The sequence below is a fragment of the Lissotriton vulgaris genome, chromosome 3_1 (genome assembly GCF_964263255.1).
Source record: "Lissotriton vulgaris chromosome 3_1, aLisVul1.2, whole genome shotgun sequence".
Taxonomy (NCBI): Eukaryota; Metazoa; Chordata; class Amphibia; order Caudata; family Salamandridae; genus Lissotriton; species Lissotriton vulgaris.
This window is the reverse complement of record NC_141689.1, coordinates 153,462,689-153,484,270: the sequence shown is the minus strand read 5'-3', so window position 1 is coordinate 153,484,270 and position 21,582 is coordinate 153,462,689. Positions and strand designations below refer to the sequence as shown.

At 48.0% G+C, this 21,582-nt stretch overlaps 1 protein-coding gene across 4 annotated transcripts in view; it reads left to right on the top strand.

The window, feature by feature from the left end:
• The window catches only part of UNC13B (unc-13 homolog B), a 3,024,149-nt gene that overhangs the window by 2,829,987 nt on the left and 172,580 nt on the right, over positions 1 to 21,582 (top strand). For 3 of the 4 annotated variants that reach the window (XM_086960242.1, XM_086960241.1, XM_086960244.1), the window contains 2 exons: positions 5,563 to 5,619; positions 7,973 to 8,053. In XM_086960242.1, the coding sequence (XP_086816368.1) occupies positions 5,563 to 5,619; positions 7,973 to 8,053 (138 nt within the window). The remainder of the gene's footprint in view (positions 1 to 5,562; positions 5,620 to 7,972; positions 8,054 to 21,582) is intronic. The other variant, XM_086960243.1, reaches the window with a different exon arrangement.

Below are 21,582 nucleotides of genomic sequence, written 5' to 3'. Positions count from 1 at the left end.
TCTGTAAATTCTTGTGGGTTCATGAAAGCCGTAAAAGTGCACTAAAGCAAGGACTTATACCATGGGTGCACTTTTGTGACTATAAGAAGTAGCCCCTCTCTAGGTCTGGAACTAACCAAGGCCTTTTATTTTTATAAAAATTCTGTCTCGATCTACTGCTTGCTTCACTATGAGTGGCAGCATTCTGCTCTTTCACAAGGAGTATATGGGCACGCAAAGTAGTTTTGTTCAGTGGCAGTAACTACTGTGCAAAGTGGGGTTTTTGATACCAAAAATATTTTTGCTTTTCCCAATGTTTGTTATAATGATGAGGCCCCAGCAGCTCCCTCAACAATAGAATTTTACAAAATCCATGTCAAAATAAGACACACGACAAAACCAAAATGCTGACCACCAATGGCACACCTTTTGGCTTTGCTAGCGCTTGTTTGTTTTCATGTTTCCTTTAATTTTGTTAAAACTACTGAATACACTGATTTTCCATTATGAATATTTTTGGGAAATGCTAGCATGCATCAACACATTTTACTAAATGATGCTTCAAAGAAATCGTATCTAACTTTCATAGTAGTTTAGCAAAACGTTTTTTTCCTAGTTGCATTTTGTTTTATGAACATTTTATTTTGAAAGCAAAGAATCGTCAATCTTGCTTTCAAGCTTTTACATATATTTGCATCTAATCAGGGAGCATCCTGGAAGCATCATATGTAGCCTCATATTGTTAAACCTTGCAAACAGGTATTCATTTTTATACTAGACCAACTGTCAGTAGTGCAATCTGAATTTACATTTCCTTAGAGCGCTCACACTAGTATTAAAATCTTTGTATTAATGAACCATAAATACAAGTTCGAACAGCATCAACATATGACCATATTACCTCCACTTCCATTTACTGATCTATAATGTGGTACTGTAATCGGGCAGCCAGAGGGCTTGTGCTGCAAGGGTTTGGGCCTACGTGTCCCAAGGACAAAAGAAATATGAAAACTTGTCCTTGACCCCAAACAATATTTCTTGGGCTTCGTGCTATAGGAATTCCACACCCCTGTGTAACTTCCTACCGGGCAGGACTTAGTGTATTGGGCTGGGGTGCAGGCGCTTGCCAGCGCCACCAGATTGCTTTATAGGGCACATTTGGTGCCCTCCTTCCATACTCCAGTTGGAACCCATTCAGGGACGCTTGACTCCTTATCTTGCACGAAACTGGACAAAGGACAATGGAGTTTCCTCCCCTCTGTCCAGCCCCTCCTCGTCCTTACCCCTTTTTTAAGGGTATAAAAGGGTTTACCTGTGGGTAGGTACTCAGATTCGTCGTGGGACAAGACTCAAGCCTAAAATCACATAACTCTTCGAACATCTGGACACTTGGGACTTTGTCTGGAACCGAGACTGCATCAAGGAAGATTCCTGCTGCTCCTGGTCTCACTGTTCTGCAAGTCTTCTTCGTCATCTGTGTCTGTGCTTCTTACTGAATCTTTAACAGACCTGTGGGCATTAAGGACACCCAAAGTAAACTTCCTTGGAGTGAAGGAGTCTCCCCCCTGCATTTGCAGGCACCGTAACGAAGTTGACCGGTCTGATGCTCCTGACGTCCCACAGGCTTTGAAAGGCTTAGCAACACAGGTGGTGCAACTCCCTTGAGGCCTGACTTGTCCTCTCCCAACTTTGAGGCCAGTATCCCTGCTCGGAACCGCTGGGACCAAACCACTGTGCACCCCATCAACTTGCCACTGCCAAGGCTTATTGGCTCTGCGCTCTAGAGATATTTGGGATTCAAGAAGCTCCAGCCTCCAGCATCTCCTCCTGCCAAGTTAAGCGTCTTCACTGCATCCTCTGCACCATGGGACTTCATTTTTGGTGAGCTGCTCGAGGTCCTCTTGTGACTCCTGTGCCTTTGGCCTGCTTTAGTGGGCTCCTCCGCTTGCTTGGGGTCTGCTCCGACTCTCCTGCAGGTGGTGAATCCCTTGGACCTTGCAGGTCCTAACTTTGCTACTTCTTCGCTTCCAAGCCTGTTGCAGATACCAAGGCTTGTTGGTGCTCCGCCGGACACCGACCCCCCTGGTTCTCGAGTGAATCCCTTGGACCTTGCAGGTCCTAACTTTGCTACTTCTTCGCTTCCAAGCCTGTTGCAGATACCAAGGCTTGTTGGTGCTCTGCCGGACACCGACCCCCCTGGTTCTCGACTACCGACGTGGGACAGCTCATGCACGGCTCCAGGTCTTCCTCAGCATCGCTTGGTCCTCACAGCTACAGCAACAAGTTCACGTCAACTCCTTTGAACCTTCCGTCCTCGGTGGGCATTGCTCTTCCATGCCTTCTGGTCACCTCAGAGTGACATAGACCCTCTCCCCTCTGCTTTCACGTTCTTCTCTTAAGAATCTACCTTTGGATTCTACCAGACTCTTGCACAGTCTTCTCCAGCGGCATCTTTACTGAAGTCCTCCATTGTGGTCTATGGCTATTTCCGACGTCACTTCTCACAGATGCACCCGTCTACCCTGGTGTAGGTATCCTGGGTCCTGGGGTGTCCAGGGGTGGGGTGACTCTCCAACCTTCTATCTTTCACAGTGTTTCTTCAGGACCCACTAGGGACGGTCCTTTTTCTTCAAAACTGCAACCCCGACTTTCCCATTGACTTCTGTTGAATACGCGGCTGTGTTTCCACTCTGCACACAGCCTCTTTTGGGTTCCTGGGTACTTACCTTGGGTGGTTCCTTGTGTCCCCAGCTCTTCTCAGTTTCCTGGCCCAAGTCCTGACTTCGGTCGCTTTCCACTTTCTGAGTATATGGTTTGGTGTCTCCCTGGAGACCCCTGTGTATTGTGCTTATTTACCTATTTGCAGTTGGAGTATTGTGTTTATATCTCAGGGTAGGAGATACACCAATATGTTAGTGAGTGTTGTGTAATAAAAAGACCTATTTTTATAACTACACTGTGTGGTTCTTTTTCGTCCAACCTACATGTTAGTGAGTGTTGTGTAATAAAAAGACCTATTTTTATAACTACACTGTGTGGTTCTTTTTCGTCCAACCTACCTACATGATTAGATCTGGTTAAAAAGCTGCTTAACACTCCTTCTGAATTAAGCCTGCAGACTGCTCCCCACAGCTACCACTTAGAGAGCTTTCTAAGGTTGTCTAAGATCACTAAAATCACCATAAAGGTTGCCCGGATCAGTGCAAGGTGCTTCACTTAAATAAGTGAGCCTCCTACAATAACTATATGTGGAAGTGCTCTGTGTGAAACATTCCTACAACTGGAAGTCTCTATGTGAAACATGCCTATACGTGCATGTCCATAAGCAGAAGTGCTCTATGTGAAACATGACTGTAAGTGGAAGTGCTCTATGTCAAACAGAACTATAAGTGAAAGTGCTCTGAGTGAAACGTGCCTGTAAGTGGAAGTGCTCTATGTGAAACATAAGTATAAGTGTAAGTGGCTTGTGTGAAACATTTCTGTAAGTGCTCTATGTGACACATTCCTATAAGTGCATGTGCTGTAAATGAAACATGCCTGTAAGTGCTTTCTGTGAAACGTCACTTTAAGTGGGAGTGCTCTATGTGACACATTCCTATAAGTGGAAGTGCTGTATATGAAACATGCCTGTAAGTGGTAGTGCTCTAAGTGAAACATAACTACAAGTGGAAGTGCTCTATGTGAAACATGCCTGTAAGTGGAAGTGCTCTATGTGAAACATGCCTGTAAGTGGAAGTGCTCTATTGAAGCATTCCCCAAGCTTACCCAACGGAAGCACTTGTAGCTTTACATTACATGAAACATTAGCAAGATTTTAATATTTATATTAGTATTAAAGTAAACTGTCCTAGCTGTCAACGAGAAGTACGCAGAGCTTCTGTAGTCCACCAGAGGGCGAATCTGAACGAGAAAATCAAACATTAAAGCACTTCCATTTATAGGTATGTTTCATTTAGAACCAAAACATTTCTTCAAATCTACGTTCATCATAGTAAACAGTCCTGAATGCACCACACCTACAACAATTTACCAAAAATACATGAATTTATTTCTATCTTTAAATTGATTTGCTATCTTTCACATACATTTTATTTTTCAAAGTCAGACGTTAACCATAGAGACAAAATAACAATACAGAGACAATTCAATACTTAACTGAATTGACAAAAAGTGAAATAAGTAACGTTTCAGATTCAAACATCAAAAAAGACCATAACTTAGATTCTTGGTCCTTCTCTGGTCTTTCACTATAACATGCACTGTCTTGTTAATTCTTAACTGTAGTGAGCCTGGACATGAGACTGTTTCGCGTCAACTCTGTGGATACGTTTGTATGTGGATACATCAGATAGGGTCTCCCTCAGGAAAAAGCAGCCTAGGGACAGCCCTAGTTGCTTAAAGGTATGAATGTCTTTGAAAGTGGAAATAATGCAGGGTTCTTCAACTTTAAGGGGCCAACGTTCGTAACAAATGAGTGTTTTGTTTCTTTTTTGACTTGGGAGCTCATGGGTATGGTGGCACGTGTTAGACATAAATGATTGACACAAGTGTATTCTAGAATGTAAACCTCATGAAGATTGCATATTCAGTGCAAGTTCTCGTGGGACAGATCCGGAAACAATGAATGTTCATGCAGTAAATGGATATACCTGCCCTAATTCACAAAGAGCCTCTGCGCTCAGGGTGGAGGCTCAGCAGACGTGACTGGATCTCCGTTCTAGTGGTGGAATTGCCACAGGGGTAAATTGCTGTTTGGAGATCCCACCATGAGTGCAGAGATCCCACCATGAGTGCTGCAATCCATCTACAACTGCGGAGATCCCGCCACAAATCTAGACATCCCACCACGAGTGTGGAGCTTCCGTGAAAGGGGGGAGGCTCCGCAGACGTGACTGGGTCTACTCAGTGGGAAATTGAAGTGCGGAGATTCCACCACGAGTGCGGAGATTCCACCACGAGTGCGGAGATTCCACCACAAGTGCGGACTTTCCACCACGAGTGCGGAGATTCCACCACGAGTGCGGAGATTCCACCACGAGTGCGGAGATTCCACCACGAGTGTGGAGATTCCACCACGAGTGTGGAGATTCCACCACGAGTGTGGAGATTCCACCACGAGTGTGGAGATTCCACCACGAGTGTGGAGATTCCACCATGAGTGCAGAGATTCCACCATGAGTGCGGAGATTCCACCATGAGTGCGGAGATTCCACCATGAGTGCGGAAATTCCACCATGAGTGCAGAGATTCCACCATGAGTGCGGAGATTCCACCATGAGTGCGGAGATTCCCCATGAGTGCGGAGATCCCACCATGAGTGTGGAGATCCCACTACATCTGCGGAGCCTCCACCCCAAGTGCAGAGGCTCTTTGTAAATCAGGGCCACAATGTTTCTGACTGACCCAATCCATGTACACTGGTCCTGCTGAAGCTTGAGTTGATACTGTCATTAAGTGCCACCGAAAGAAGCCATCTTGAAATTCTATTTATGCTCGCTTACAGCAGATGATCTTAAATGCTTGGCAGTAATCGAATGTCTTCTTGCTTTTGTCTCTTCACATTTTTATTCCATGCAATCATAGGGCACGCAATTAATTTTCACTGCTGCTAAGGAGCTTGGACAGTTATCCAAACTGAAGGTACTGCTGCTGCTGCTGTTGTCCTGCCTGCGACTGCTTTGTATCTTTCTTGATATGATCGTAGTACCATAGTGATACATAGCTGCTCCTTCTGTTTGCACCTTACAAGTAGGTACTGAGAATGTCAAGTGCACTGCATGCTACTAACATACATTTGGGATGGCTGCAGGTGTTGCATACTCTGTGTAGCTGTTTCTCTGAGACCACATCCGTTTTCTCGGTTCTAGCTTCTGAGAAAGCATGGCCAAGCAAGGTACAAATTGACAAATAAAGAACAAAAAAAGAATTCTCTACATAGATGGCCTGATGGTTATGGCTGCAATATTTTTGACGTGATAACCAAATGTTCAGGTGTGCAACCTGCTGCTGTAGCAGATGGAGTTCCCCAACTTGCCTTGCTGGGATGCAATCGGAGGCATAGTCCACTGGCCACTTTTAGGTGGGCTTCCCTTTGCAGGACTATCCATTGCATTCCCTATAATCCGTTAGGGTTTTTTCCATGCTCCAAATGTCATCCTAATGAAGAATGTAGGTTGTTTTTAATGCTGCTTGTCTTAGCTAAGGGCGACCAGTTCTTGATCTATGTCACCTACGAATTTTGAATGTGCAAAGTGTGTGACCTTTCAGGGTCCAATCTTCTTAGCATTGTGCTCTACGTACACATTTCCTTTAAACTATAGTGATTGAGCGTGGGAATGCACCATAAAAGCAGCACATTCTGTAGCAAATGCTATGAGACCCCAGAATAGACTAAATGTAGGTATCCGTGTCCATTCCATATCATGCATTCTTCGAGATGTGTTGCTTCTAGACTGATAGACCTTCTTCGGAGACATATTCATTCCCTCTGAGAATTATACTGTAGTTCTCGCCTGCTTTTAGAATATTTTCGGGTATCCTAAAGTACTTTATCCTGATGTAAGTAATTAGGGTACTTGGGTATATAATAACAGAGATTTAACTGAAAATAACACGTTGGCCACCACAATATCTGAATAAACTATTAGTGGTTCCCTTTGGCAGTCTGCTGAGATCAGTTGCACCAAACAGTGTAATTTAGCTATAGTGGCACTTTCCCTTGACCAGGTGTCTTCTTTATTGTTCCTCAGTTTAGTGATTTCTGTGCTTATCGCAGCATTAAACCCATGTATCAACCTTACATTATCCAATTCTATTGTCATTTACTAATACACATATCTTCTGATTTATATCAGATGTGTATTTTGTGTGAGTACAGTTTGTAAGCTCCTAAGTCTCTCTGAAAGATATATCTCTTAGAGAGCCAAGTAGAACACATGCCAGTTGAATTGTGCCGCCTCCTTGCTCATTACATAATATTAAATAGCTGTTTGTTTCAATCTTTTAAGCTGGAGGGTTATAGCCCTTTTCCAACTCATTGCTCGTGGCAAGTGGCACTCACACCCACTGCAAGGCAGAGTGTAGAGGGTCTCAAACAGCCATCTCTGCCAAGAATTCTGACATGCACTTTGTTCTCCGTTGCTGATTGTGGAGGCTGGGACACTAAACATCTCTAGTCCTCTGACCGAGCACCAAACTGGGAGTCTCATTATTAAGACAGTTTCAAAAAGAGAACCTTGAGGTCCTTCACTCCTGAGAATTTACCGTTGAGGAGATGTGCTTTTCTCAAACCCCCTCCACCCCCCCAGCTGCTTCTATAGCTTGAATAAGGCTTTCTATCAAAGCAGACCTACTGACTGTAGGATTAGTCCAGCATGAGAGCCAGACCCGCTCAGTGACTCAGTTACCTGTAGGGTTGGTCTATGGAAATCTTCATTACCTCCTCCTCTGCCACCTAATGCATACCTTAGAGAGCTGCTCCATATTCAAAGGTTTTATAGTGAATAGTGGGCAAAGGAGTCTATACATCATCATGTGGAAAACATTTATGTATGGATGAACTGTTCTAGAATTCCTGGCTTAGACTGTTATAGCACTGGAAGGTAAGTCACATTTCATCCGTGTCCCACTGATCACTGTGACAAATCTCTGACCACCCGAGCTTCCCGCTTCACCTGCCTACCATAATGTGCTCATCATCTCAAGACAAGCGGCCACATCCCAGAGTGCTGTACGAAATATGACTTGATAAATAACAGTTGTCACCATTTGAAACAGTTGCAGATGTGCTAATGAGTACAGCAGTCTAGCCAGAGATACCGTTGAACTGAGCAGACACATATGTTGTGTGGGTACACTGTGTGAGTTTACTTGTTTCTCCTGCTCCTGGCTCTGCATGCTCCCCATAAAGGCCTAACTCCCAGACTCTAGCTTTGCAACCTGCTCTTTCTGTCCACTGTGAAGCTGATGTTAATGCTTGTGATTGGGGTTTCAGGATCACATGGTGCGGGAGGAAACTCGAAGTCTGACGCCGAAGCAGTGTGCTGTGATGGACTTGGCCCTGGACACCATCAAAGTAAGTTTGCTTTCATGTTGTTCCTCCTCTGCGTAGTCAGCGATTGTGGCCCATGCACCTGGGGCTGTTAACCATCAGCACTAGCTGCATCACAGTCGTAGCAAAGCACTCTCCCCAAGACAGTCATAGTAAAGCACTCTCCCTAAGGCCCTCATAGCAAATCACTCTCCCCAAGGCAGTCATAGCAAAGCACTCTCCCCAAGACAGTCATAGCAAAACACTCTCCCCAAGGCAGTCATAGCAAAGCACTCTCGCCAAGGCAGTCATAGCAAAGCACTCTCGCCAAGGCAGTCATAGCAAAGCACTCTCGCCAAGACAGTCATAGCAAAGCACTCTCACCAAGGCAGTCATAGCAAAGCACTCTCGCCAAGGCAGTCATAGCAAAGCAATCTCGCCAAGGCAGTCATAGCTAAGCAATCTCCCCAAGGCAGTCATAGCAAGGCACTCTTCCCAAGACAGTCATAGCATAGCACTCTCCCCAACTCAGTCATAGCAAGGCACTCTCCTCAAGGTGTTACCCAAAGAAAGTCTGCATGAATGGATATTATCAGCAGTACCAGTTGGGTTACCTGGTATAAAGTTTTAAATTGTAACATGATACGTTAATTCTGTGCCTTCCTTACAGCTCGGAAGGTCAGGGCCTTCAGCACATACAGCTTCTGATTTCCCTGTTGCTATGAAATCTTTTTTTTGCTCATACTCATTTTGTATCCATGTACATAATGCAGCATTGCTAATTGCTTAGCAAGAAGATATTGGCGCAGCCTCCTACATAGCTCCTACCGCCACTGACATAGGAGCGCACCACCTAATACAGTTATAAGAAATAAACAGTCTTTGTATCAGGTCAGCATCTTTCCGATGAATACATTTGGAAACTTTTTCTTGCCCCGTTAGATGGCACCTGCAGTAGTATCCGCAGACAAAATTAATAGCGCCAATCTGATAGAGACGTCTTACTGCAGATTACTTAACTTAGAACAGGGGCGTAACACAGGGCCCCGCAGCCCCTGCGGTGCGGGGGGGCCTCAAGCTCCAGGGGGCCACGTCAGGGCAGCACTCTGGCTGTAGAGCTCCGGATTGAGCCCAGAGGGGGCCCCTCCAAGAGCCTTGCAGGGAGGCCCACTCATGGTTCGTTACGCCAGTGACTTAGAATATGCCCAGGCATCAGACTAGATCCGAAAACTTTTCCGCAGCAGCACCTCTGCGCGCCTGGGGGCGGCGCCGCACGACTCCGCCCATACGTCGTCCATGGACATGACGTCAGACGACCAATATATATCCCTCCCGGCGCGCTGACGTCAGTTTTCTCCTTTTTCGTGTCCTAATGCGGATTCTGGAAAACTAGCAGTTCCTTGGGCTGGTTTTTAGGCCTTTTTCGACACCTTCAGTGTTGCCGGAACAGTGTGGAATGCCTTCGGGTTTTAAGGCTTTTGAAGCCTGTGCGCGTCAGATGCCTGGCGCTGGCCCGCACCTCATCTGTATGTGGTGCCTCGGTGTACACCACGACTCGAAAGAGTGCAACACCTGTCAGAGGATGAAACCCAAGTCCCTGAGAGAGCGCCCTATGAAACTGCTTGCCCGCACGGCTGTCCGTCTAGCTCCTTCGTTGCGCCCTTCTCCCTCTCCGGATAGTTCTAGAGGTCGTTCCTGGGAACATCGTTCAAAGGCAGGTAAGCGCCCACCCTCTCTCTCTCTCTCTCTCCTTTATGCCAAACTGAGGGCTGATTAAATAGGGATGGCTTATGAATCCAGCCAAGGTCATTGAGCCACTCCCGGGGGCATACGACTTCCCACCATCAACCCACCAGGATCCGATTAGGGTGTTACCCAGCCCGAGTGGTATAAAACACACAGGAGACACAGCCTTTCTCTCTCCATTGGACCAGCTAAGCAGACTTCGGTTGGGTTTAATAGGGACAATTTATATATATGTTTTATATTTTTCAAGGTTCCTCAGGAGCGGGCTACCTCGGATAACTAGGCTTGCCTGCGGACATGTTTCCAAACACGCCAATCCACTAAACTTGGGTTATGTGCTTTGGAATTAACTTGGTATTTTGGTAACACGACATTTTTACTAATCTTGGCAATTTATTTTGAGATTAATTTGTTGTCCGTCAAGGTTGCTTTTGGTGTAATTCCACCCTTCGCCAATTACAATCTTGGTGACCCCTAGAATATTAGCTTACGACCGGCCTTTATACTGAACACCGGCAACTCTAAGATGGCTGACACCATAGCAGTGGCTCTCAGTACAACACACAACACCCCGCGTCATCCACTACGTGACATACGTTGGTACAGGCACACGTAACGCCGCTGGGTCTTGCACCGCTCGCCTGTTGTACTTATACGCTACAATCACGGCATAGCAGTCAACCGGCTCCCTGGCGACGGTGTAGGGGTAGGATTCCCGGGCTGGTCCCTTCGAGGACAGGGGAGTGCTTTGGAGTGGGTTAGCCTGTTATGCAAGTACTTGGAAGGCCCCCCTGTTTGGTGTGTGCCCAGTGTGCTTATTACTCTACTTGGCGGGTATGCTGACTATCCGCCGGGTTCCCGCTGTTATCATCAGCGGTCAGCGTTTGGTGAGCCCTTTGACTGTGCAGTGCTTGGGGGCTCGTAGGGTGGCGTGAAGCGCACTGGTGGCCACAACGAAGTGCAGTATCACACTTGCTTTCCACCCTGGCATTGTACTGGTTTCTGGGGCATCCCACTCCTTACTAACACACCACAGAAATCAAAAAGCAGGCTCCACTTCTGCAGACGTTCTTGGGAACAGTTTAACACACGGGACTTAAGTATCTGAGCAAAACAGGAGTACACAAGTATTCAGCAAGCTCCCCATCCAGAGAACTCACACCATTCATCCACACATGGTAAGGCAGTTTCTACCACCCCTGATTTCTCAACCTGACCACACGTGACACAGGTACCATTACTCCAGGAAAGGGACGGGGGACACATGACACATTTTCGCTGCCACCACTGGATCCCACCCTTCTGGTGAATCCAGAAAACACATTTCAACAGAAATGACATTTTTAGCAAACGTAAAAACAATAATCCCCTTTCATGTGACTATCTAAAAATGCAGAGTTTTGTAGTGGGGCCAGTTGTCGCTGTGGTACTGCGCAAACACAGGTCCATATCCCACCGCTTGCCAACAATGTTAGAAATGGGATTTCTGGTTGGCTAAGGCTCATAAGACCTTTCCCTATCTCTAGGAATGTTGCTGTCACCAGTGGGTTCTAACCCGCTCAACATTTGCTCTCTTGCAAGAGCCAGGGTCTCTTTTGCAAGGGCAATTTCTTGCCTCTTGATCCTAAGATTCACTTCCTTCATCCTAGCTTTGTGCTCTCTCCTCTCAAGGGGAGTTATCCTCCTTAGAGCAGAGGCATCAGACCCTATTGAGTCATCAGAATGCTCACAGCCACTGGACAGTGACCTGTGCCTTCTGTGTCTCCGGTTAGGCCTACTTGGAAAGTTAGGAAGGGGCCCACCAGGGCCCTCTCCACCTCCAGATAGTCCTGTGTTGATCTACTCCACTTGAAATTTCCTCTGTTGATGGAAGGCCCCCCTCTATACTACCTTGGTTAACTGGGTCTGATGCATTCTCTACATCATGAGCCACTAAGAGATCTATCAGGTGGGAAAAGGTTGGATCTGTCCTTGTTTCAACTTTCTGACTGCACACAAGCTACTAAGTTCATTAAAAGTGAATGAGTCATACTTAGAAGGTACCCTCTGCGGGTATTCTTGAATAGGTTCACTAGGGCCTGCTTCCAAGGACATTTTCTAGTGAGGTGTGGTGTGTGCACCTACCTACACTAAATGGTTTCCTACTAGAACCTCTCTAGGAGTTGCAATCAGGGTGTGCTAAGCCCTTTCCTGTACAACTGCTAAGTTCAGTAGAACTTAACGCATTATAAGAACTTGATTTATATGTACCTCCAGGTACCTTAATGTGATCTTTCAAATGATATCTTAAGATTATATGGTAAAACAACAGCAAGCTCTTATCCCATCCGCTGCACACCAATATGAGAAGTTAGCCTGGCATATGATGTCCACTATTCTAGTGGGCACCTTGCACCAGTCTAAACGACCCTTATTGATGGTGGTTGTAAAGTCAACTTTATAGACAAGCTATCCTAGTGGTAGCATGGACCAGCAGTCTTCGGCTAAGACCTCAGAGAGCATGTGAAGCAAGCTGTTTTACCAATTATAATCCCTTGAATACCAAATGAAAGGACACCACACAAGGTATATATCCAATATATATGTATTTATTTCTAACACAACCCCTCTGAACTCTTTATGAGGTCAGAGTACGAAGTACATCACAAGTTACTCAATTAGCATACTAGAAGTTGCACAAATACAGTTTTGCCCTAGGGGCCTCACAAACCATATACTAAGTAAGTTGTATAAGAACCACTTCAGAAATAGTGAATAGGCCTAGGGAATTGCTGGGGCTACACTGGACAACCTATGGTTAGGAAGTAGTGCAGTGTCTAAACACAGTCGCGAGTTACCATTGACTTATAATGGAGAACGAAGAAGTTACAAAGTTACTGATTACGGGCACTTGTGGATGGACTACGACAAAACCCCTTTAAACTGGGACACTTGGAGAGTCAATACCCACGGGAGCACCGGAGTACTCGAGTTACCTCACCCAGGGAAGCTGGGTGCATAGGTGTCTTTTCGGGTCGGGTTTCGTTGATGTTTCAATGGAGATCTGCAAAAGAAGTGCTGCAGGCAACCAGAGGAAGAGTGTCCGGGTGGATCCAAGGGTGGATCAAAGAACTGAAGAATCTGAAAGCAGAGGGGACAGAGTCTGGGTCACTAGCCAGTGACCAGGATGGAACCAGGCAATCTCGAGGAGATTTCAGGTGAAGAGGTGAAGCTTGTCTCTGCAGCCACGAGGACCAGAAGGCGTAGACGACGACCAGGAGCTGGTTTCGAGCGGTCCCACGAAGGATCTAGTTGACTGCGGTGTCGGTATCCGGACGGGACCCAACAAGCCTGGGCAAACGCAATCCACGCAGGAAGTGAAGATTGGCTTCGAGTCAGACCAGCAAGGTCTGGGGAGCTTCTCTTTTGCAGGGAAGCTGGAGCAAGCCTGGAGCAACCAGGCCAGCGGTGTAAATTCAAAAAGAAGTCTTCAGAGGGATAACTAGCCAACGGGCTAGTAACCGGTAAGACGCGTCGAGCTGAAATGCGGCACTCGTGGATTGTGGAAGGCTAAGCTTTGGTGCAAATGGCGCTTGGGTCTGGGGATTCTCATACCCCAATGCACAACTGCGAGGGAACCTGGGAGTTGAGCAGTTAGCAAAATGCAGGAAGTCCAGGGTGTCCGGTCACACGTCTCTCGTGTCCGCCACGGGTCTCAGCTTTGCTGTGGATGTGGATCGGAGTCGGAGAAGTCTGGAAGTCCAGTTCATGAGTCGCTGAGTCTTCGGGTTCCGGCAGGATCGTCGACAAAGCAAACTGGCAAGTTACTGGTGGTGCCTGTTTGCACAGAGTGGTCACTCCTTGACCACAAGGGAGATGTCTTCAGTCTTCTAGTCGATATAGAACGTCGAAGGTCCAAGAGTTTCGTATCAGAGTTTCATTCCAGGATAATCTAAAGTCTGTAGACACAGCTCCTATCTTTATTCTGATTTTAGGGGCTGGATTACCTGCTAGGCCCCTCCTATGGGTGGACCTGGGAAGGGGGTTGTTACACCCCTTTCCCTTTGTCCAGTTTTGCGCCTGCGCGGGGCTGGAGTGCCCCAGGAACTGGTTTGAACCGGGCTATGCATGGAGCACCTTGTGTGCCCCAGGCAGTGTCTGGAAAAGCATCTTTCCATTCAACCCACCCTGCCCCAATACACTACAGGCTGTGTGGGAAGGTGCTAGCACCTCCCTCAACAGGAAACCTATTGTCCAGGCCTGCCTTGCTGGAGTTTCGTCCAGTAGCAGGAGGTCAGACTTGTGTCTTTGGCAGCAGCATCCATTTTGTGATGCTGGGGCTCTGTTTAACTTTAACTAGGTAAAGCAGGATCATACATGTCTTTTCCCTCTAGAAGGGTGGAATGCAACCCCCGCGGTCAGAATTGGCGGGGGGGGTTGTATTCCAAAGTGTTTGACACCTTTCGCAACATGTTTTGATAAAGCCAAAACAAAGTTAGCATTATCCGCGAGGATTATAATGCACTAAAGAGTATATGATATGGCTGTATCATAGAACACCTATAAGGAGATGGTTCCGAAAGCTGCAGAGGGGCTCATCTCATGCTAGGGCACCCTCTCACATAAAACCAAGCACTCTGCCTCCAGGATTGTTAAGGCCTGCCATAGGAGTGACTGATAGGTTACTATGTGTCTATATATAAGGTAGATATAGATATACTATATCTAAGTAAGGGGTGATTACACCACCTTACCAAAGCGGAGTGATCAGCCTGTGGTGTCAGTTTAGATGGCCAGCCAGGTTTAGCATAATACATGCTGCAGCCCCTTGTAGACCTTGGATGCACCTATGCCCTGGGTACCTATGGTATACTATACATGGGTTCACAAAGGTGGCCCAATATCCAATCTAGTATGTACCCAAAGTACATGGTATCAATTTAGAGAGAGAATAGCTGGGCTGTGGGTCTGATTAGCAGGCCCACAGCCACACTAAAGTCGAAAAACCAGAGAATCACAGCAAAAAGTGGGGGTGACCATAAGAAGCAGACCCTACTCTCCTACAGGCAGGGTTCGCCATCCCCTCCTTTACTGGCGTACCATCACGTCAGACAGGTGGGTGCTGCAAAAAGTCCAAAGGGCTACTCCCTCCCCTTCGAGGCGACCCCTCCAGTCATGCCACCGCAGTACCACCGCATGTCGGGGGATCACTTGCAACTTCTGCAGGAGGAATTTATGGCCCTCTTGGCCAAGGGGGCTATCGAGCGCGTTCCTGGACCAGAAGTAGGACGTAATTGCTACTCCCACTACTTTCTGGATCCCAAGAAGGGCAAAGGAGGCCTTTGCCCTATCTTGGACCTCCGGAGCGTCAACGGCTTCCTCCGGAAGGAGAAGTTCAAGATGCTGACTTTGGCTGAGGTCCTAGGTGCCCTAGACCCTGGAGACTGGATGGTAGCGTTGGACTTGGACTTGCAGGACGCGTATTTCCACATCCGCGTCCTGCCGGCCCACCAGCGCTACCTGCGGTTCTTGGTAGGCCACGAGCACTTTCAGTTTACCGTGCTCCCCTTAGGCCTCAACTGTGCCCCTCATCTGCGCAGATCAGGGGTTTCAGTCTTCCCCTATCTCGACGACTGGTTGTTGAAGGCGGGCTCGCCGCAGTCAGTCATCTCCCACCCCCAGACTATGACCAACCTCCTGCACTCCCTGGGGTTCTCCACCAACGTGCCGAAGTCACATCTGTGCCCCTCTCAGAAGCTCCTTTTCATTGGAGCAGTTTCGGGTTTATCCCCCCGAACAGCGGGTTCGGGATATTCAGGCTCTGATTCTGATCTTTCAGCCTTTATCCCGAGTTTCGGTCAGGTTGTCGCTGCGGCTCCTGGGGCTGATGGCCTCCTGCATCTTTCTGGTGCATCACGCCAGGTGGCGGATGCGGGCTCTGCAGTGGGACCTGAAGTTTCAGTGGGCACAGCATCGGGGCAACCTGTCCGACCACGTCGTGATCTCGGAGGGCATTGCGAGTCAGTTGCAGTGGTGGCTCACGAACCACGATCGGGTCAGAGGCAGAACCCTCTCCCTTCCCCAACTGGAGCAAGTAGTAGTGACGGATGCGTCCCTCTTGGGATGGGGGGGCCACATGGGAGAGGCAGAGATCAGAGGCCTCTGGTCTCCGGCGGAGTCCCGGCTCCATATCAACCTTCTGGAGCAGCGGGCGATCAGACTTGCACTGAAGGAATTCCTTCCCTCTGTCCGGGGAAGTGTCATGCAGGTGTTCACGGACAACACCACCGCCATGTGGTACTGCAACAAACAAGGCGGGGTGGGGTCGTGGACCCTTTGTCAGGACGCTTTGCGCCTCTGGACATGGCTGGAACACCAGGGCATCACCCTGGTGGTTCAACACCTGGCAGGTTCTGTGACTCCCAGGGTGGACGAACTCAGCCGCCGGTGCATGATGGATCACGAATGGCGTCTGACCTCGGACGTGGCGCAAGGTCTCTTTCAGCAGTGGGGAGAGCCTTGGTTAGATCTATTCGCCTCCAAAGAGAACGCGCAATGTCATCAGTTCTGCGTGTTGGAATTTCCAAGGCGGCACTTGCTCGGCGACGCTTTTTGTTGCAAGTGGAGTTGCGGTCTGTTGTACGCCTTTCCGCCTATACCACTTCTACCCAGAGTACTGAAGAAGATCAGACGCGACTGGGCCCAAGTTATTCTTGTGGCTCCGGACTGGGCACAAGGATACTGGTATCCCGAGCTACTCAGCATGTCAGTCGATCTCCCGATTTGTCTGCCTCTTCAGGAGGACCTTCTGTCACAGCAGCAGGGGACGGTCCTCCACCGAACCTGTCCAGTCTCCACCTCCATGCGTGGAGATTGAGCGGCGGCAGTTGAGGCCATTTGGCCTGCCCCCTGAAGTCTGTGACGTGATTCTGGCAGCCAGGCGTCCCTCCACAAAAACGGTATATGCCTGCAGGTGGAACACATTTGTGGCATGGTGCACAGCAAAGGCTGTGGATCCACTCTCTGCCCCCCTGTCAGAGGTTCTCCTCTTCCTTCTTTCTCTTGCCCAGCAGGGCTCTGCTCTGGGCACTATTAAATGCTTCCTCTCAGCCATATTAGCCTTCTTAAGGCTTCCTGATCAGCCTTCTCTTTTCAAGTCCCCTGTTGTAAATAGATTCTTGAAAGGCATCACACACATGTTTCCTCCTGTTACATTCGTGATGCCTCAGTGGGACTTGAATCTTGCTCTAACGTATCTGATGGGCGCTCCCTTTGAGCCACTTCATAACTGTCCTCTTTGTCTTCTGACTCTTAAAACTGCATTCCTGGTTGCCATGAGGTCTGCCAGGAGAGTGAGTGAGCTCCAGGCTCTGTCTTCTAAGCCTCCTTTCCTCTCTGTCCATCCGGACAAGGTTGTTCTGAGGACTCGTCCTTCTTTCCTGCCCAAGGTGGTCACAGCCTTTCATATCGGGCAGTCCATCACTTTGCCCACCTTCTGTCCGCCTCCGCATCCCTCGAAAGAGGAGGAGAGGCTCCACCGTCTTGACTCAAAACGTGCGCTCTCTTTCTATCTAGATCGCACACGCCAGTTACGGGTGGACGACCAGCTCTTTGTTGGTTACGTGGGAGCTATGAAGGGACGGGCGGTGCACAAGTGGACCATCTCTCGGTGGGTCGTCTTGTGCATCAAGGTTTGCTACTTCTTGACGAAAAAGGAGCCTCCTGTTGGACAGCGCGCTCATTCTACTCGGGCCATGACGGCTACTACTGCCCTGGGTCGGGGAGTCCCCTTACAGGACAGCTGTCAGGCAGCTATGTCGGCCTCACTGCACACGTTTGCTAGGCACTACTGCCTGGACAGCCAAGTCTGGAGAGATGGCTTTTTCGTCCGTTCCGTTCTCCAGGACTTTCTGGTGTGATATTAGTTTGCAGACCCACCACCGGGGTTGGTATTGCTGGGGTATCTATTCAAAGGTAAGGAATCTAACACTAACGTGTTTCTTTCAGATGCACAAGTTACTTACCTTCGGTAACGATATATCTGTAAGAAACATTAGTTAGTGTTACATTCCTTACCGCCCCACCCATTCTCCCCGTTCTGCGAACTGATATCTAGGGTTAAGGACATCCCTTTCAGGGCCCTAGTTTCATGGCACCAGTGTCGGTTTCTATCATGGCTCTGCATTCCTGGCACGGGCAGCTATGTACAGAACTGACAGTCAGCACGCGAGGGCGGCTTCTAAGGACGCAGAGCCGCAGACGATGTCTACCGACGCGCAAGGGTACTGCTGACGAAAACTTTGCGGATCCAGTCAGACGCCTGGGGATATTCTAAGGTAAGGAATCTAACACTAACTAATGTTTTCTTACAGATATATCGTTACCAAAGGTAAGTAACTTGTGCGCTTGATTGCGAGTTAGTGTCTTCCTTGAAAATATCTGGGAACGTCTGGTTGATTTACCCTTTGATGGGATTTTGCTCTTTGATGCTCACGCCGAGTCGTCGGTTCACCGGCTCCTGGCGGGCTTTCGTCCTCCCACTTAGGTCCTTCTAGGCCTGTCTTCTGTGGTACTTTTTCATTTTGCATCCCTTAACAATGCTCTCTGTGGTTAACATGGGCAGTGAGCCTTACGTCTTCTTTTTTTATGTAGTTAAGGGTGCTTACCCTTTTATTGGCCTCACTTGGATGCACTTTCATTTCAGTTGCCTATTGGCCTTCTGTGGCTATGTTCCACAGGTTGCTGTATCCTCTGCTTGTGGGTTTCAGCTGGTGGCTCAGCTCTGTAATGTCATTACGGCCCAAACTCAGTTCATGGGTTCAGTTTGTTGCTGCATTCTTTTAGCCTGGGCTTATTGCCCTAAGAGGTGTCCCCCGTTGTCCGGGGTATACATACTCCATGTGAAGTACTTGTACGCTATTATATAGCCTTGCTTATCTCACCTGGGCCTGGAGAACATGTGCTCCTTGCGCCGATTGAATGTCTGTTGTATGGTGTTATATGTTTTTCTCTGTGCCATCTTCTTTCGCCATGGTCATCCATCTCTTTTGGAGGTTTCTTGGTCTCCTCTTTGCCAACGGTTCCTACCTGCTCTAAATGTGCTAGGTATGGTCCGGCATATACATTATGTCTACATACCGGTTGCTTTGGTTTCCTCTTCTTATGTCGGCACCTTTTGTTGCGGTTGCGAAGTTTGGACCAATATCTCCATGTGTGGGGGGAGCCTTTTTAGGTGATTACAAGTTGCCCATAGTTTCCTCTTTGCTTCCACTTCCTGGAGTGGTTTTCCAAATGTCATATGCTCCCTTTTTGGTGTTTGGCGCTGTCCGTGTCTTCTGCAGTGTTGGTCTAGGATTCTGAGACTCTTTCCACCATTTGTTGACTTGGTGTTTTTGGCCTCTCTCTTTGGATATGCCTACTCTTGTTTAAGCTTTGCCTGTGGGACAGTTTATCTGATGGCAGTGGTCATTGATTCCTGTCTGCGAGTCTATATTGTGGTTGTTCCGCCCTTTGGGCTCATACTGCCCGGTCGGGCACTCTTCTGTTCCTCCGTAAGCCACTTTAAAGTCTCTATTGCCGTTTGCCGACGGCATATTCTACCTGCTTCAGCGGGTTGGGGGTTGATGCTATTGCCCCTCTTTACCCTTTTGGGGTTGGGTGCGCGCTTGGTGTGCTTCTTGTGCTGCTGGCTATTTCTAATGCATTGTTCAGGTTCTGGCTTTGCCTTTAGGCTCTTGCCACAGGCACTTTCGACTTCCTTTTATAACATAGTCTGTTAGGCGCTGGTTCCATCTCTTCAAGTTTATTCCAAGCTTGGGTTAATACACGTTTTGTGCGCCATTTAGCCGAGAGTGATCCTTCTTCCTCTCTCTCTCTCTCTCTCTCTCTCTCTCTCTCTCTCTCTCTTCTGGGGATCATATCATTCTACCTGTCATTTTTATACTGGTATAGTTTGGTGCCATTCTTGTATTTTGTCGGATATCTTCTATCCTGTGACTTTGGCTCTTCGAGCTGCTGGGGTTGCTGTTCGGCTGTTCTGCCTCAGTTTTTCCCCTTTATCCGTCACCCTGTTGCTGGATAACATGCCAGACACTTTCTGTTGTACCATCGCAGACCCGCCTCCTTTTCGGGCTATGGCTGTGGTATCTATTCTAAGTTAAGGAATCTGCAGCTAGATATCTCTATCAGATGTACGAGTTACTTACCTTCGGTAACGATGTATCTGGTAGAGACGTGGTGTTCTCCGCTGGCCTCTCCAGTTGCCATTGGGTTATATCTTCAGGGGTTTCAGGTTGTCGCACTCCCCTGGGTGCTTTCATATACAGTCAACCTCTGCTGAGGAGCTTCTTTTCTGTTACATGGTGTCTTTGATTCATGGGAAGGTTAGATTTCCTCTCCAGTACCTTCCCTTCAGTCTACTGTATTGCCTTGGGGTCTGGTCCCCTCGTGGTCATCCTCTTTGAGTGTCGATTATGCTCTATTTTCCTACCTTTGTTTTTGGAGGGGAAAGGCCAGTCTTCTCTTTCTTTCCTATAGTGGCCTGTTGTTCTTTCTGTGTTTCGTTCTTAGTGGACAGCACAGTTCCACATGGCACTATCAGTCTTTTATGTCTGTTGTGATGTTCTTACCTTGTTGCACTCGGCAAGAGGCCTCCGCTTGGCTTGCGGGACTCTTTCTCACAGCCTCTTCTTATATGTGTAGGCGGTGTCCATTCTGTCTTTAGGATGGTGCCTTTGACCATCCTTCTTCTTCATTCACGGAATTTTCATTCTTCTCAATCTGTTCCCATACTTTCACAGTTTTTTAGTTGGTGGCTCCGCGTTGTGCAGTGGTAAAGTTTCTCCGAAGAAAACTGACATCAGCGCTCCGGGAGTGACTTATATGACCTCTCTGATGTCATGTACGAGGACAACGTCAGGGCAGGGTAGTGTTGCGCCGTCCCCCTTCGCGCAGAGTTGCTGCTACAAAAAATTTCCAGATCCAGTCTCACGTCTGGGGACATTCTAAGTTAAGGAATCTGTGGCTAGACAGCGTCTCTACCAGATACATCGTTACCGAAAGTAAGTAATTCGTACATTTGGTGCTCACATACTGATGTGTACTCCATTTGAGCCTCTGCACAATTGCCCCCTCTGGCTGTTGACTATCAAAACAGCCTTCTTAGTGTGGCGATTACATCGGCCCAGAAGGTGAGTGAGTTGCAGGCGTTATCTTGTTCTCCTCCTTATCTTATGTCCTTTCCGGACAAGGTGGTGCTTTGCACCAGGGCTTCTTTTTTAGGTAAAAGTTGTGACCCCATTCAATCTGGGTCAGTTCATCAATTTGCCCACCTTCTTTGCTCCCCACATCCCTCTAAAGATGAGGAGTGTCTCCACCGTCGGGACCCAAAAAGAGCATTGACTTTACCTTGACCGCACTAAAGAGTTTCGGGTGGACGACCAACTTTTTGTGGGGTACGTGGGAGTGAAGAAGGGAAGGTTAGTGCAGAAAAGGACCATTTCTCACAGGGCCGTTCTCTGCATCACGATCTGTTACTGCCTGGCGAATAAGCAGCCCCCTGAGGGATTAGTGGCCCATTCCTCCAGGGGAAAGTTTGCAACTACGGCCTTGGCTCGGGGTGTCCCTGTGCAAGACGTTTGTCAAGCCGCAACGTCGGCATCTTTGGACACTTTTGCAAAACAATATTGTTTGGACGGTCACGTCACAGGGATGGGCATTGTGCTCGCTTGGTCCTGCAGGACTTCCTAGTTTAGCAAATTGATCAGCAGAATGGTATGGCTTGTGTATCTAATTCAAAGGTAAGGAATTTGCAGCCATAAGTCTCTAGCAGTTAAACAAGTTACGTACCT